At 48.7% G+C, this 17,725-nt stretch overlaps 1 protein-coding gene across 3 annotated transcripts in view; it reads right to left on the bottom strand.

The window, feature by feature from the left end:
- OPHN1 (oligophrenin 1) overlaps nucleotides 1-17,725 on the bottom strand; it is a 234,765-nt gene that overhangs the window by 125,304 nt on the left and 91,736 nt on the right. For all 3 annotated transcript variants that reach the window (XM_040322901.1, XM_040322902.1, XM_040322903.1), the window contains exons 5-8: nucleotides 15,958-16,029; nucleotides 7,671-7,772; nucleotides 5,067-5,177; nucleotides 4,066-4,170 (exon numbers count right to left, since the gene is read on the bottom strand). In XM_040322901.1, coding sequence (XP_040178835.1) covers nucleotides 4,066-4,170; nucleotides 5,067-5,177; nucleotides 7,671-7,772; nucleotides 15,958-16,029 — 390 coding nt within the window. The remainder of the gene's footprint in view (nucleotides 1-4,065; nucleotides 4,171-5,066; nucleotides 5,178-7,670; nucleotides 7,773-15,957; nucleotides 16,030-17,725) is intronic.

Below are 17,725 nucleotides of genomic sequence, written 5' to 3'. Positions count from 1 at the left end.
TGCAGTAGAAAAGGATGCCTTCAAAAGGGTTTCCAACCGCTTATCAACCGGATCCTTGAACATCTGTATGTTTTCTACTGGGCAAGTTAAAGATTTGTTTACGCAGGAAACCGCTGCATCCACAGCGGGAAGCACCCATTTCTTTGAAAATTTTTCCTCCATAGGGTACAAAACAGAAAACCTTTTAGGAGGAACAAAAATTTTATCGGGCCGGGCCCAATCTTGAAAGATCAGGTCTTCCAACAATGGGTGAACCGGAAATACTGCGTTACTTAATGGTGCCTTTAAGGAGCCCAAAGAAGACACGGCAGGAATCTGAGGCCCTGGCGAGGGCAGCTTAAAAGCCGAGCGGACCATGTCTGTTAAAGACTGTACCCACAGATTCTCAGCTTGAGAGACCGAAAAGGGTTCCTCAATAGTGGACTCCTCAATGTCTGAACCTTCTAGGCCCTGCTCCGTTTGGTCCTCCTGGGATTCTAAATCCTCTGGGGAGAGAATCTCAGCATCAGAGGACACCAACTTAGGGGACGGAGATCTAGTCCGCTTTTTGGCTGCCAGAGAATTAGTCAGAAAAGTAGTCAGCCTCTGTTCTAACCCCTGCAGGGAGACAGATAACATATCCTGCGTGACAAACACTGGGTCGGGCAGAATGGGGCCAGCCACAGCACCCACCACACCTAATGGCTCCTCAAAGGCGGCATCTTCTAGCTTTTTAGGAGAGGACAGAACTTGATTAAGATCCTCCGAGCTAGAGGGGGAACCCTTCTGTTTCTTTGCATTTTTAGCACCTTTAGTCCCCGAACCTTTAGGGCCCATGATACAATACCGAGGGACTCCGCTACTAACAACTGACTGTTGTAGCAAGGAGAACAAAAAAATATAGGTAGCTTAAGGTAGAAAACCTTATAAGCCAATGGGAAGGTAGTGCAGACCTTTCCCTGAAAGAAAAACTTTTTTTTTTTTTTTTTTTTCGTTTTGTCTATTTTTTTTTTTTTTTTTTTTTTGCTTTTTTTTTTTTTTTTCTAATATTAAAATTTTTGCACTTTAAAAGGTACTGTGTGAATGCCAGACTGCTGTCAAAAAACCTTTGGCTTAATAGAGAAAATCAGGGGAACATCTCCTATCTTCTCCCTTTAGTCAGTGAGGAGCTTAGCTCCAGACCTAAACAGGTCTCTTTTACCGCCACTAGGTGTCACCCTGCTCCGCTCTGTGTCCCGCTCTGAGCTCCTCCAGTCAGCAGACGAATCCTACACTGACCGGAGGACAGAGCTGCTCAAGATAACAGCGAGGGGGGAACGCCCCTCTCACCCTGCCGACGTCACGACGCTCCCCGCCCCCTCCGCGCGCATCTACATCATGCGCGCGCACGCGCGCGCGCGCGTCCCAGAGGGAAGCATGAAGGAGAGGAGCAGCACGCCGGCGGTGTCCGGGGACCAGAGCTGTAGGGGAAAACGCACCTAAATACAGGTAAGTCCCTGGCCTTAAGCCGAGAGATAACGGGGGGTGGGCTTGCCCTACTTGTCCTAGAACCAGGCAAAAGCCTCTACCCCCCAACAACCATGCGGGACAGCCACCAGCAACACAGTCCGTGGGGGTGGGGGAGTATGCTAGTAATGGGAGGTGACCATCCTGTCTAGCAGACATAGTGGTAAAGTTTGCCAATGCAGAGCATCCCAGGCTAACCCAACTAGACTTCCCCCTGAGAGACCTGCCGACGAACCAAGTTCCGCAGGCCCCCCTCTTACCTGCTCCACGCTGCAGGGTATTGCAGAAAGCAAGAGGCCCAATCTTCCCCCATCTCCGTGGGTTCTGTACTAGACCTTCAGGGACCCGGGTCCTGCTGGAACACCACTGCCCTGGACCTATACAGCATCCTGGCAACAGTACCTTTTGGACTTTAGAAAGCTCAAAGTTCTGGGCCCAGGATCCAGCCCCTTAAAAAGAGGCATTATAGGCGAAACCCCACGACTTGGGGCCCGGGTACTGTCCACTTTGGCTCTGAGGCACTTTGGACAGATCCGGTATAGTCTGCCTAGTCTCAAGGACCTGGAGGCAAACTTCTTGTGACCAACACCTAAGACACTGGCGAAAAAACTGAGGGACTCCTCCTATGGGAGGGGGTTATATAGGGAGGGGACTTCCTGTTTGAGATTGCCAGTGTCCATCACCTGAAGGTACTCCATATAACCCACATAGTAATGAATATGCCGCTCTGTGTCCCGTGATGTACGGAAAAGAAAAGGTTACTTTAAAATCCTGTTTACATGTTGTATTTGCTTTGCTTCAAAAATTATACCCCATGTGGCTTTCTTGGTGCTTCAAAACATCTCCCACGTCTCCATAGAAGTCTATGGCAATGCTCGCTAACAGCACCCGCAGCATTTGAGGGGCATTTATTTAGGAGTTAGCTTTGCTTTGTATTGGAGGTATGAGACATCCCAGGATGCACTGGAAAACCAACAAGCGAATTAGAAAGACATCAGCAGTCATTCTCCATTCATATGAATTCTGGGAGTTTCTGTTGCAGGAGTCATATCTGGTGTGCGTGGAGAACCAGGAAGGTAAGCGGGGCCTGATCCGGAGGAAAGCAACTAGTAGATGGCACATGTAGTGCGCAACAAATCAGCAGAGCCGGGGGTTACTACTGAATGGGGCATCAGCAGAGCTGGGGGTTACTACCGAGTGGGGCATCAGCAGAGCCGGGGGTTACTACCGAGTGGGGCATCAGCAGAGCCGGGGGTTACTACCGAGTGGGGCATCAGCAGAGCCGGGGGTTACTACCGAGTGGGGCATCAGCAGAGCCGGGGGTTACTACCGAGTGGGGCATCAGCAGAGCCGGGGGTTACTACCGAGTGGGGCATCAGCAGAGCCGGGGGTTACTACCGAGTGGGGCATCAGCAGAGCCGGGGGTTACTACCGAGTGGGGCATCAGCAGAGCCGGGGGTTACTACCGAGTGGGGCATCAGCAGAGCCGGGGGTTACTACCGAGTGGGGCATCAGCAGAGCCGGGGGTTACTACCGAGTGGGGCATCAGCAGAGCCGGGGGTTACTACCGAGTGGGGCATCAGCAGAGCCGGGGGTTACTACCGAGTGGGGCATCAGCAGAGCCGGGGGTTACTACCGAGTGGGGCATCAGCAGAGCCGGGGGTTACTACCGAGTGGGGCATCAGCAGAGCCGGGGGTTACTACCGAGTGGGGCATCAGCAGAGCCGGGGGTTACTACAGAGTGGGGCATCAGCAGAGCCGGGGGTTACTACCGAGTGGGGCATCAGCAGAGCCGGGGGTTACTACCGAGTGGGGCATCAGCAGAGCCGGGGGTTACTACCGAGTGGGGCATCAGCAGAGCCGGGGGTTACTACTGAATGGGGCATCAGCAGAGCTGGGGGTTGCTACTGAATGGGGCATCAGCAGAGCTGGGGGTTGCTACTGAATGGGGCATCAGCAGAGCTGGGGGTTGCTACTGAGTGGGGCTTTAGCAAAGCTGGGGGTCACTACTGAGTGGGGCATAAGCAGAGCTGGGGGTCTCTACTGAATGGGGCATCAGCAGAGCTGGGGGTCGCTACTAAATGGGGCATCAGCAGAGCTGGGGGTTACTACTGAATGGGGCATCAGCAGAGCTGGGGGTTGCTACTGAGTGGGGCATCAGCAGAGCTGGGGGTTGCTACTGAGTGGGGCATCAGCAGAGCTGGGGGTTGCTACTGAGTGGGGCATCAGCAGAGCTGGGGGTTGCTACTGAGTGGGGCATCAGCAGAGCTAGGGGTTGTTACTGAATGGGGCATCAGCAGAGCTGGGGGTTGCTACTGAATGGGGCATCAGCAGAGCTGGGGTTGCTACTGAATGGGGCATCAGCAGAGCTGGGGGTCACTACTGAATGGGGCAACAGCAGAGCTGGGGGTCACTACTGAATGGGGCATCAGCAGAGCTGGGGGTTACTACTGAGATATATGAGATATATACTAAATGTTTGACCATAGGATTGGACCCACAAATCATTGTTGATGCCATGGAGTGGTGTTTTGCCAGCTCAAAGTAAATTTTGGGACTGGTACACTATTATAGACTTACATTTTGAAGGCTCAGCTGCAGCTGTTGCTTGTAGGGTTGGAAGTCCTGCGTCAACTCAAACGTGAGGCTGTTGGAAGTGAAAAGACAATGCAAGAAGGCCAAGACCTAAGAGCAAGACAAAGGATTTAATTGGACTTTGTAAACACAACAATGGTGAACAGTAAACGAATGACCCTACAATATATGACAATGGTCTGCCAAGACAGTGGTCCTCAACCCTGTCCTCAGGGCCCACTAACAGGCCAGGTTTGCAAGATAACTGAAAAACATCACAGGTGATATCATTTGCTGCTCAGCGATTGCAGTATTCTAGTCTGCATCTCCCCAAGGTAATACAGAAAATCTTGCCAGCTAGTGGGTCCTAAGGACAGAGTTGATGACCACTGCGCTAAGAGTTTTTTTGCCATACATTTAAAATTTACATTTTAGGTCTGAAGATTATGTATAACTATAACAATCGCCATTTTATTCTCTAGGGTGTTAGAATAAATATATATGTTTGGGGGTTCTAATTAGAGGGAAGGAGGTGGCAGTGAAAATAGTGAAAAATTACATATTTGAATTGCTGTTTAACTAATGGCCACCACCAGATGGCGCCAGCTCACAGAAGGAAGAGCTTGGGACTTTACAAAGCCGCGGCCTCAATTACCGGCCGTCACGGGCCCGCCGCGGGGAGGTGGGGGCGCACGGAGACACAGGATCCTGTGCCTCCGAGCGATCGCGGCGGCCGGTAATTAAGGCCGCAAAGCCACGGCCTCAATTACGGGCGGGTGCCAGGTCACAATTTCTTGTCGCAATTGCGACCTGGCGTCCGGATATTGTCGACCCCTGGTGTAAGTTACACTGTTGTCTCTGTTGCGAAATTGAGGCTATTACAGGCAATCTGACACGATCACCAGGTGAGTCTGATGTGACAGCATGGGACACTATTCATTTGAATGGTATGGACGTTGTTTACACCTAAAAATAAATAAAAAATAAATGGGTGCATTGGTCCTTACCGGCTCTACAATGCTAAACTTCTTGCTCTCCTGCACCTCCTGGATCTGATAGACGTATTCCAGTGAAGATTCATAGAAGTTCTGCTTTTCTTTGTCCACCACAACATCGGCCTAGAAGAAACAAACAAATTCATAAATGACATCACTACATTTTAATGGCCCCCATACCGACAAGGTTCAAGTCAACAGATCAGCCATTGAGAATATGGTCTGATTTGTCTGTATAACCTTCCCGAAAGATACGGTGACCTAAAGAAAGAAGTGAAAGCTGCTATGATGATAGGGATGTTATTAAATAATTTAATGTATACTTTGGTGAAGACAGTTTTAGATTTTTTTTTTTTTTTTTATTCACCCGACATGTTCCCTTCAACCTTTTGCCATGCTTGGGATATATATTTATATGTACTGTCCAAGGAACACGTCACTAAAGCAGGATCATGGCTGCAGTAGAATTCTTTTAGTGCCAGTGATGGGCTTTAGGGTAAAAGTGATCCAAGGGGCTCTAGAGCCACTCAATCACTTTTACAAAGCTCGGAAAGACCCCAATCCTGCCACCACCAAGGGCTCTGTATTCTTACATCAAATGGCTTGAGCTTGTGGCATCACATGACTGACCAGACAATCTCAGAAAACTTGAGTATTAATCTATAAAGTACAGCCAGTGGTGGCAACAAGGAAGTAAGGGGGAGTGAGATTTCTGGGAAGAGTGTGGCTTGGGCTTTGGAAAATAAAAAGTTCCTCTTTAACCACTTGCCTACCGCCTTTTAGTAAAATGACGGCGGCAGGCACCCTCCCTCCCTCCGGGTGGATGTCATATGACGTCCTTGTTTTCCCGGCATTTTGGCGAGCGTGTGCCGCAACACTGTGTACTGGACGCACGTGCCCGGCGGCCACCGGGCACCCGCGATTGCTCATCACAGAGCAGGGACGTGGATCTGTGTGTGTAGTAAACACACAGATCCACGTCCTGTCAGGGGAGAGGAGAACTGATCGTATGTTCCTTGTATATAGGAATACCAATCGGTCTGATCCCCTCATCAGTCCCCTTCCTTCTACAATTAGAATCACTCCCTAAAGCTCACTCTTTTAGAGCTTCCTCAGGAGCGTTAACAGCATTGTCTGTTAACGCTCCTGAGGAAGCTCTAAAAGAGTGAAACATGTAGAGCTAATCGACTAATCAATGCCTTATCTTGATTCGTTATTATGTATTCAATCAAGATTGAATTTATTTATCATATATTTATGTCATATAATTGTCTTAATAAAATGTTTTTTTCTATTTTTACATAAAACCTTGATTTTGTGAATCTCTATTTGCACCACCAAAATAGCCCCAGGGTCTATTTGGTACCCCACTGCCTTCCTTGTACTACCCAGTGCAAAGTGTTTTAGGGTTCTTTAGTGCCTGACAGGGACATGGGTGCTTGTGGCCTCCTTGTCTGAAACCAGGGGATCTGCTGGAACAAGATCCATTCAAATACTAGGTAGCTCTCCCCCAAAGAGAGACCCCATGGGAGGAGAAGAACCTGACCTTAAGGTCACATCACCTCCACCTCAAGGCTTTCAGGGCAAGTCCAAAGACCTACAACCTACAAATTAGAAGTGAGCAAAGTGCTTTAGGGTTCTTTAGTGCCTGACGGACACTGAGGTACTTGTGGTTTCCTTGGCTGAAACCAGGTGGATCCCATTCTTCAAGGGATCTGCCGAGACAAGATCCACTCAAGTACTAGGTGGGGCTCCCCCAAATGGATCCAATGGAAGGATTAGAACCTAACCATAATGTCTTATCATCTTCCCCTCAAGACTTTTAGGGCAAGTCCAAGGACCTACAACCTACTAATCAGGAGTGAGTAAAGTGCTTTAAAGTTTTTTAGTGCCCGACAGGGGCTGGGGTACTTGTGGTCTCCCATGCTAAAAACCAGGTGGACCTCATTCTTCAAAGGATCTGCTGAGACAAGGTCCAGCCAAGTACCAGGTGGGGCTACCCCAAAAGTAGACTGCATGGGAAGGAGGAGAACCTGACCAGATTGAGACATCACCTCCCCTTCAAGACTTTCAGGGCAAGTCCAAGGATCTACACCCTACTAATTAGAAGTAAAGTGCTTTAGGGTTCTTTAGTTCCCCGACGGGGACTGGGGTACTTGTGGCCCCCCTGTCTGAAACCATTCTTCATGAGAACTGCCAAGTCAAGGTCTACCCAAGTACTAGATGGTGCTCCCCCAAAAGGTTACATCCCCTTCCCCCTCATGATTTTCAGGGCAAGTCCAAAGACCTACACTACTAACCAGGGGCCAGTAAAGTGCTTTAGGGTTCCAAAGTGAAATCCAATGGCCGGCCTCCTTGATGACTCAATTTCCTGAATTTGCTTAAACGTTCCCAATTTCACTCAGCCCTACTGGACACGCCTGCTGGCCTTTCCTTCAACCTCATATTTCACCCATGTGGAACTGCACATTTAGATCTGCCTATAAATCATCTCCTAAATTCATGTTGGCATTGTCCGTGGGTGTTTCATAATTTGGTACGGGCAGATGTATGTAATAATATGTGCTTTATGACTGTTTCTGGCCAAGAGTCTACATCCGTTCCTGAACCTCGCACCTCTTGGAGCTGGGCCTCCTTCTTCTTGGATGACAAATTCAGATGTTTATCCAGCATTGAGTAATACCGCTCGCTGTCCCTGTCAAACTTCTTCTTCCGATCCTAGAACATTGGCACCAAGAGGTCAGTTTTATAGATCATTACAAACACCTGTACAATACAAACAGCGAGATATTATTGGATGTGATGAAAGCAGACAGATTTCCCGCCCCTCCGCGAGGGAATGACTCAGAAACCATTTATTAGGTTAGCCCTATTGTCAGTAAATTGTCCTATAAATGAACAGTTTGATCTCTGTACTTTTCACTTACCTCATTCTCATTTACACAATAAGACATATATACAAACACACTCAATAAAAGATCATAAGCTTTAACACAATTTCATTTAACATTTAAACCTTTTTAGTATTTATAATTCTATTAAAATAATCCCTGCTGATCCTGCCATGAAGGTCCTTGATCAGGGACTTCTTGGTATGGACGACAACAGTCTCCCTATCAACTGTGCTCCTGCGTTGTCACATGGGCTTCCAATGGAGACTTAAGATGGCCATTATAGTGGGAAACCCACCCTGAGAAATGCCATCCATACTTCTATTGTTTGTCCTGTAAAACATTCGTGGATACAATATATACAGCCCCCCATTTAAGCTCAATAATGGGGGTGAGGGTGGAGTGGGTCCTTAACTGGGAAAAGGGGTTGTTTTTTTTCTCTTCTGTCTTTGCTTGCTTCTTAATTCTACTTTCTCAATTTCTTACGCCCATCTTATGGCTTTTATGGATGATTACCCCCTTAAAAGCACATGTGTCAAATACAAGGCCAGACTCCCAAGGGCTTTTTTGCAGCCTACCACCCCTCTGCGCATAGCGCACCCTTGAACCCTTCCCCCTCTGCGCACCCCGGAACCCTGCCCCTCTGTGCATAGCCCACCCCTGACCTCTGCATAGCACACCCCTGACCTCTGTGCATAGCACACCCCTGAACCCTGCCCTCTGCGCATGGCACACCCCTGAACCCTGCCCCTCTGCGCACCCCTGAACCCTGCCCCTCTGTGCATAGCCCACCCCTGACCTCTGTGCATAGCCCACCCCTGAACCCTGCCACTCTGCGCATGGCACACCCCTGGACTCTGCCCCTCTGCGCATGGCACACCCCTGAACCCTGCCCTCTGCGCATGGCACACCCCTGAACCCTGCCCCTCTGCGCACCCCTGAACCCTGCCCCTCTGCGCATGGCCCACCCCTAAACCCTGCCCCTCTGCGCATGGCCCACCCCTGTAAGGCAAAAGGCATAATGAGCTAGTATGCACCGCACACTAGCTCATTATGAAATACTTACCTTAGAACGAGACATCGGTAACTCTCCTGGTCCATGCCGAGGGAGATGTCATCTTGCCTCTGCGTGTTTTACAGGTATCGCGGCTCCAGCACTGTGAGTGGCTGGAGTCGCGATGTCGCATGCGCGCGGGAGACTTCTTTCCGGCAAGGTCCAGCGTCTGCCGGCCTTCAGCCGATAATCACCTGAGCGCATGCACCGCTGCAGTCAGCGGCTCATTGCGAGGGGAATATCTCCTAAACCGTAAAGCAGGGGTCCTCAAACTATGGCCCTCCAGTTGTTCAGGAACTACAATTCCCATCATGCCTAGTAAAGGGTGTGTGAATGTTAGAGTTTTACAATGCCTCATGGGACTTGTAAATCCCGCAACAGCTGGAGGGCCGTAGTTTGAAGATCCCTGCTGTAAAGGCCTTATTATAGGCTTACCTGTGGGTAAAAGTACCAAAATGGACTATACAACCACTAACTTTATTGCTATCACAAGGGGGCTGTCGGGGACGTACTGCCCGCTCTCATAGACGCGCGCATGCACGAACCTTGCACGCGCGAATCACTGCCCTTGCACGCGCGCCCGTTAGACGCACCTTCGGCGCCCAAATAGCCTATAAAGGACGCTCTAGGAATGCTGCACCTTGCGGGTTGATCTGCTTGCGTTCCTGTATGAAGCATTCTGTTCCAGTGTATGACTCGGCTTCCTGACCTTGCTTCCATCTCCAGTCCCGACTTCGGCTTGTTGACCCTGCTCAATTCTCTGCTTGATTACCCATTGCCTACACCCAGCCTGGACTCGGACTATTCTCCTGCCTATCGTTTATGCTGTTACCCTGAAGTGTATGACCCGGCTTGTCTGACTCTGCTGACCTGCACCTGCTGACCTGCATCTGCTGCTCTGCTGACCTGCATCTGCTGCTCTGCTGACCTGCATCTGCTGCTCTGCTGACCTGCATCTGCTGACCTGCCTCCGCTGACCTGGATCTGCGGCTCTGCTGACCTGCATCCGTGGCTCTGCTGACCTGCATCCGCTGACCTGCATCTGCTGACCTGCATCCGCGGCTCTGCTGACCTGCATCTGCTGATCTGCGGCTCTGCTGACCTGCATCCGCGGCTCTGCTGACCTGCATCCACGGCTCTGCTGACCTGCATCCGCGGCTCTGCTGACCTGCATCCGCGGCTCTGCTGACCTGCATCCGCGGCTCTGCTGACCTGCATCCGCTAGCCTGCCGACCTGCATCACCTGCTTCCTGTCCAGCTGTTCCAGCTTCACCAGCAGCAACAACCAGAACAGGCACCTTTACCTCACCGTGCTCTTACCACCACTGTCTCCATTCCAGTGGTCTCCGAGCCGGGGTTGTACGGGAGGTCTCCCAACCCGCATCAGGCTCACACCTAGGTACGTAACAGGGGCCAACACGCCCCTTTGTGATAGATTTGGGTAGTGACAGGTCCTTTTTAAGAAAATATTAGGGGTCTACTCAGCCCCCCATCTCCCCTGCCCTCCAAAGCAGCTAACCAAGTAAAGATTGTGCTAAGGTAGCATCTTCCCTGGCTTTAACACCCGGGGAATGGCAAGTCTGAAACCAAAAGTGACAAAATGCAGGTTTTTTGGTCCCAGTGGAGATTGAGGATCAGATGTTCCTCCATCTTCTCTGTGGGAAGCAGTCCCAGCCACTCACCACAGTCCTGGGCTCCCTGGAGAAAACGGGAGAGCCCGGGAACCACCGCAGGCGGCAACGGTAGGAAGGGGGGGGGGGATCTGCAGCTGAAACCATGATCTTGTAATTACCACATGCTGACAGGGGGTTTATATACATACAGTACGTCAGTCATCAAGCGATTAAGGACAAGACTTCCTTTTCCCATTTTCTCCAAAATGATATATGAAGCGTGTTATCTCCGTATTAGTAGGTCTTTGATGCTGAATAACCGGTGAGGACGGATTGAACAAATAAGAATGTCAGCTGAAGGTCATTCTTTGATCCAATAAAAATGAAAATTTCAAGGGCTCATTATGGAACCGCTACAGGTGAAGACAACCTTAGATTCCCTGCAAAGGGACCATTCATAGTCCTCCTGGAAGTGAATGGGTTACATCGCAGGAGATGGTGGGAGCAGATTTTGTGCCGTTTCCAGCATTTTTTTGGCTCGGGTTTATTCCCAGCTCACTCGTTCTGGCAGCCGCCGTGCAGAGAGGATCCAGCCCCTCACTAGAACACATGACTCCCCTCCCCCCACCTTCCCTTTGCTTCTGGTCTAGAACTATATCCCAATTAAGGACACAAGATCTAGCAAACTTCCACAAGCAAGCACATTCAGTCCTGTATTTGGGGCAAAGTTCCCGCGATCATGTTTAAATAATCCTTCTATTCGTTAGGAAAATCAGACTAAAGGATAATCAGGTTCACATGGCTAACTTGGATAGAACTGATCTTCGCTAAATAGCCCGCGGCGTCTTGTAGGAGGTCGGTTACATTTTCCCGAACAACGTTTTTACAAAATCGAAAAATGATCCTTGTTTACCAAGAACATATTTAATGGAGTGTTAAACACCATCAATAAAATCTTACATACGTTCTAACATGTTTGTTATCCACTTGGCGCCCACGCCAATTCTGACACCTTGCTCCTACATGTAAACATTTTTTTTTTGCTAGAAAATTACATAGAACCCCCCAAACACTCTGGGCCGGATTCAGACAGCATCTACGCCGACGTATCTACTGATACGCCGCGTAAGTGCACGGATGCGCCGTCGTATCTATGCGCCTGATTCTCCAAGTAAGATACGCCTGAATTTTGGCTTCATACGACCGACGTAAGTTTCCTACGCCAACGTATCTTGGGTGCATATTTACGCTGGCCGCAAGGGGCGCTTCCATTGATTTACGCGTTGAATATGTAAATGACCTAGATACGCCGATTGACAAACGTACTTGCGCCCGTCGCTGTAATCTACGCTGTTTACATAAGGCGTACGTCCGGCGTAAAGTTATTTCACCTAAAGGAGGCGCATCCCATAGGACTACATGAATAGGGCTGGGCGTAGCTTGCGTCACGTCGTAGGCAGTGATTCAACGTATCTTATGGAGTATTTTAGACGTGATTCTGAGCATGCGCACTGGGATGCGTCCACGGTACGTTCGGCCCCTCATTTGCATTGGGTCACGGTTCATTTAAATGAATCACGCCCACCGTCCACCTACTTTGAATTACGCGGGCTTACGCCAAAAGATTTACGTTACGCTGGCGCAACGTAGGGAGCGAGTGCTTTGTGAATACTCAGCTTGCCTCTCTGGGATACATCGTCGTAGCGCATATGAGATGCGCTACGCCGGAACAAAGATGTGCCGATCTACGTGAATCCAGCCCTCTATATGTTTTTTAAGTAGAGACCCTAGAGAATACAATGGTGGTAATTGCAACTTTTTAACTTGCACGGTATTTGCGCAGCAATTTTTCAAACACGTTTTTTTTGCTTAAAACAATAAAGTTAGCCCAATTTACCATGGGCAACGCTTTAAATTTTGTTACTGGTTACATGTTTTGAGTTACAGAGGAGGTCTAGGACTAGAATTATTGCTCTCGCTCTAACATTCGCGGTGACACCTCACATGTGTCGTTTGAACACAGTTTTCATATGTGGGTGGGACTTGCGTATGCGCTCGCTTCTGCGTGCGAGCACACGGGGACAGGGGCACTTTAAAAAAAATTAATAGCTTTTTTATGGTTAATTTTTTTTAATTTGTATTGTTAATTTTATTTACATTTTGATCACTTTTATTCCTATTACAAGGAATGTAAACATCCTTTGTAATCGGGATATGGCATGACAGGACCTCTTTACAGTGAGATGTGGGGTCAATAAAACCCCACATCTCACCTCTAGGCTGGGAAAAAAAAAAAAAAAAAAAAAAAAGGATCACCGCTTCCCAGCTGAGACCGCCGTTTTTTTGAATGCAGAGGCCGGGAGTGACGTCATAACATTGCGCCTGGCCTCCGCCGATCATAGAGACTCCAGCAACGATCTGGTCCACCGAAAATCTCTATGATCAGCATCCGAGGCCGGCGGTTCCATTCTCCGACTCACCGATCGCAGCGATGAATCACCGGAGGGCGGTGGGGTGTCCCCCCTTTTGCCATCCATAAGAACAATCAATCAGTGGAACAGCCGCTATGATCGTTCTTATGGTGTAGGGAATAGCCAGCTAAAAATGCCGCTAAAGTATACGGTGGGACTAGCGGTGAGAGGCAATTAGGATACCTAGAATAAGGCTTGACCTGAGCTGTAACCAATCTGACTTAGATCAAGAAGCTCAATATACCTTATAGGACACCTGACCAACACACCTACAGTTGTATTCAAAATTATTCAACCCCCACTGAAATTGATTGTTTTGGCCAGTTTGACATTGATTTTGATCATTCAGTCATCCTGCTTACAATTAAATCAAAGAGGCACGTGTAGGTCAGACAAATATAACGTAACATTTATAATGAAATAACCACAAATGTCTTTTCTGTGCTCACATCATTATCAGTTTTATTCAACCCCCAATTGACATTCAATCTTAGTACTTAGTACAACATCCTTTTACAGTTTTAACAGCTTTTAAACTTGAAGCATAGCTTGACACAAGTGTCTTGCAGCGATCTACGGGTATCTTTGCCCATTCGTCATGGGCAAAAGCCTCCAGTTCAGTCACATTCTTAGGCTTGCGCACTGCAACTGCTTTCTTTCAGTCCGACCAGAAGTTCTCAATCGGATTTAAGTCTGGTGACTGCGATGGCCACTCCAAAATGTTCCAGCCTTTAATCTGCAACCATGCTCTAGTGGAGTTGGAGGTATGCTTGGGATCATTGTCCTGTTGAAAGGTCCAACGTCTCCCAAGCCTCAGGTTTGTGACGGACTGCATCACATTGTTATCCACTATCTCTTGGTACTGAAGAGAATTCATGGTACCTTGCACACGCTGAAGCTTCCCTGTACCTGCAGAAGAAAAACAGCCCCAAAGCATGATTGACCCCCCGCCATGCTTCACAGTAGGCAAGGTGTTCTTTTCATCATAGGCCTTGTTCTTCCTCCTCCAAACATAGCGTTGATCCATGGGCCCAAACACTTTTAATTTTGTTTCATCAGTCCATAGAACACAATCCCAAAACTTCTGTGGTTTGTCCACATGATTTTTGCATACTGCAGTCGACTCTTCTTATTCTTTGGAGACAGCAAGGGGGTGCGCCTGGGAGTTCTGGCATGGAGGCCTTCATTACGCAGTGTGCGCCGTATTGTCTGAGCAGAAACTTCAGTACCCACATCTGACAAGTCTTTTCTCAGTTCCTCAGCAGTCACAAGGGGACTTTTCTCCACTCTACGCTTCAGGTAGCGCACAGCAGTCGAAGTCAGCATCTTCTTTCTGCCACGACCAGGTAGCGTTTCAACAGTGCCCTTTGGCTTGAATTTGCGAATGATGCTTCCTATGGTGTCTCTTGGTATGTTTAACATCTTTGCAATCTTCTTATAGCCATTGCCCTTCCTGTGAAGAGTAATCACCTCTTCTTTTGTCTTCCCGGACCATTCTCTTGACTTCACCATGTTTGTAACCACACCAGTAAATGTCTAGAAGGAGCCGAGTATCACAGTCATTTTAAAGCTGCCTGATTGGTGCTTATTAGGCTTTATTGCTGACATCCACAGGTGTTTTCAATACCTGATTGAAAACACTTCAATGAACCTCTGTTCTTCAGAGTGGTAGTCTTTAAGGGGTTGAATAATTGTGTAAATGAAGAATTCACAAAACAAACATTTACTAGTGTATTACAAAACCAATTGATGTCTTTTTAGTTGCATATGGTTCTTTAAGAAGTCCTTGTAGGATTTCATTCTGAATACAATTACAAATGTACACTAAATTCCCTAAAACCATTTACAGCATTGGGGGGTTGAATAATTGTGAACACAACTGTATATGAACTTGTTGAAAAACCCATTCCTAAGAAGACAAAAGTATGTAAATAGACATGAAGTTGGCCTCCCTTTGAGGCTTTGTCAACCTCCACTCATCTGAAAAGGCTTTTCACAAGATTTTGGAGCGTGTCCAGAAGACCTGGCCTACAACCTGCATTTCAATTCATCCCCCAAAGATGCTCAGTAGGGTTGGGGTTAGGGAACTGTGTAGGACACTTGAGTTCCTCCACACTAAACATATTTATGCTGGTTTGTGAGGTCAGGTACTGTTGCTGGAAGAGATGACCTGGCTTACAAATCAGTGTCCCCAAGGTTGAGGCCATGACTATATGCAGATCACTCAAGTTCCTCTACATCCAACTGGTGAAACCATGTCTTTATGCAGGCCAGGGCAAGAGTTCCCCAGGACTGGTTGCAGGCCAGGGCAAGAGTTCCCCAGGACTGGTTGCAGGCCAGGGCAAAAGTTCCCCAGGACTGGTTGCAGGCCAGGGCAAAAGTTCCCAAGGACTGGTTGCAAGCCAGGGCAAGAGTTCCCGAGGACTGGTTGTAAAGGAAATCAATTGGCCTGCATGAACTGGTCATACAATAAGGCCTTGGCTTTGCACACAGAACCGCAGTCATGCCGGAACAGAAAAAGGGTTTCACCAAACTGCGCCACAACGGCGAAGAGGACAATGGTCTAAAATGTCTTTGTATGTTGTATTACCAGTACCCTTCACTAGAAGCACCTGAACTCAGTCCTTTGGAGGTCCTCATACTTTTGGCCATATAGTTGGTGTAATGCTCAGGAGTCATTAAACTTTTGGTCATATAACGTTTCTCTTTACACATTAGAACTTATATTTTGAAACTCCTGTCTTTCTTTTCTTTCCTTTTTGTAAAGCGAGCCCCAACTGAAAAACAACAAATCTAGTGTCTGTGCCTAAAGCTTTGCCTATGCGGGGGGGGGGGGGGGGGGTTCCTGAGCTTGCAGACAGAATGTGGAAGTACCTTAGTGAGTCCAATTTGATCCTTGCGGAAAGTCTCCAGGGGTTTTATGAGGATGTTGTCGGCGTTTTGAAGCTGCGGTGGAAAAGAAACATACAAAATCAGACAAAAAAACAAGCATTTTGATGGAATGAATGTCTTAAACTGGATTTAAACCTGTTTTCATGCGTTTTTAGGGGTGTCGTCAACAATCGTGTTTTTATATGCTGCCATTGTCATCCATACAACGCACATTTTCACATTGAAAAGTAGATAAAACATGTGAACAGATAGCACAGCTATAAACTGGAAACATTTAAAACAATGGCTAACCTCTGTACTTAAATGCATTGATGTGCATTAAAACACCCCAAGGCGAATGAGCCTGTAGGCAAAGAGCGAGTACTATGCGACTAGTCTAAACATAATGCTAGAAGATTCCTGCAATCGCCTAGAAAAATGGTGAACCCTTTTTTCTATTGCAATACACTTGACCTTTTCCCTAAGGACTATGCCAGCTTAATTGCTCAGAATACATGTCTTGCAGTACCTACGGAGTCTTGGCAAAATGGGCACCTTTAGGACCCCCAAAACGCATTGGCTGTTTTAAGGCTCATTCAGCGTAGCTATTGCCTTGCAGGAATAAGCTCACCATATGCTATATACATGTCCATGCGTCCAGCGCACAGGGGCCCTTTTGGCCGCTGCTGACAGAAATGCAAGTAACACCTGTGAAGCAGGTGCCGCTGATTAGACACCATTAATAGACCTTTGCTGCCTAGAGTCCTTGATCCCTAGGACACAGGCAGCTACTATTGCCTAGCGTTTGTGTTGCCAAGACACCCCCTTGTGTCCTTGGTTACTAAGATGCCGGCGGCTCCTGCCCCCTAGTGTCATGGGTTACCAAGATGCCAGCGGCCCCTGCCCCCTAGTGTCATGGGTTACCAAGATGCCGGCGGCTCCTGCCCCCTAGTGTCATGGGTTACCAAGATGTCGGAAGCTCCTGCCCCCTAGTGTCATGGGTTATTAAGATGCCGGCAGCTCCTGCCCCCTAGCGTCCTTGGTTACCAAGATGTCGGCGGCTCCTGCCCCCTAGTGTCATGTGTTACCAAGATGGCGGCGGCTCCTGCCCCCTAGTGTCATGGGTTACCAAGATGCCGGCGGCTCCTGCCCCCTAGTGTCATGGGTTACCAAGATGTCAGAAGCTCCTGCCCCCTAGTGTCATGGGTTATTAAGATGCCGGCGGCTCCTGCCCCCTAGTGTCATGGGTTACCAAGATGTCAGAAGCTCCTGCCCCCTAGCGTCCTTGGTTACCAAGATGCCGGCGGCTCCTGCCCCCTAGTGTCATGGGTTACCAAGATGCAGGCGGCTCCTGCCCCCTAGTGTCATGGGTTACCAAGATGTCGGCAGCTCCTGCCCCCTAGTGTCATGGGTTACCAAGATGTCGGCAGCTCCTGCCCCCTAGTGTCATGGGTTACCAAGATGCCAGCGGCTCCTGCCCCCTAGTGTCATGGGTTACCAAGATGCAGGCGGCTCCTGCCCCCTAGTGTCATGGGTTACCAAGATGCAGACAGCTCCTGCCCCCTAGTGTCCTTAGTTGCTAGGGCATAGGAGGCTTTTGCCCTCTCGCATTCTTGGCTGCTAGAAAACAGGTTGCCCCTGCTGCATGGTGTCATTGGTTGCTAGAAGGCATGCAGCTCCTGCTTCCTAGCGTCTTTGGTTGTCGGGACGTAGGTGGCTCCTGCACTCTAGTGTCCTTAGTTACTATTACACAGGCAGCTCCTGTCCCTCA

The sequence above is a fragment of the Rana temporaria genome, chromosome 9 (assembly GCF_905171775.1).
Source record: "Rana temporaria chromosome 9, aRanTem1.1, whole genome shotgun sequence".
Taxonomy (NCBI): domain Eukaryota; kingdom Metazoa; phylum Chordata; class Amphibia; order Anura; family Ranidae; genus Rana; species Rana temporaria.
The sequence above is the reverse complement of the archived record's forward strand: the minus strand, read 5'-3'. Positions and strand labels throughout refer to the sequence as shown.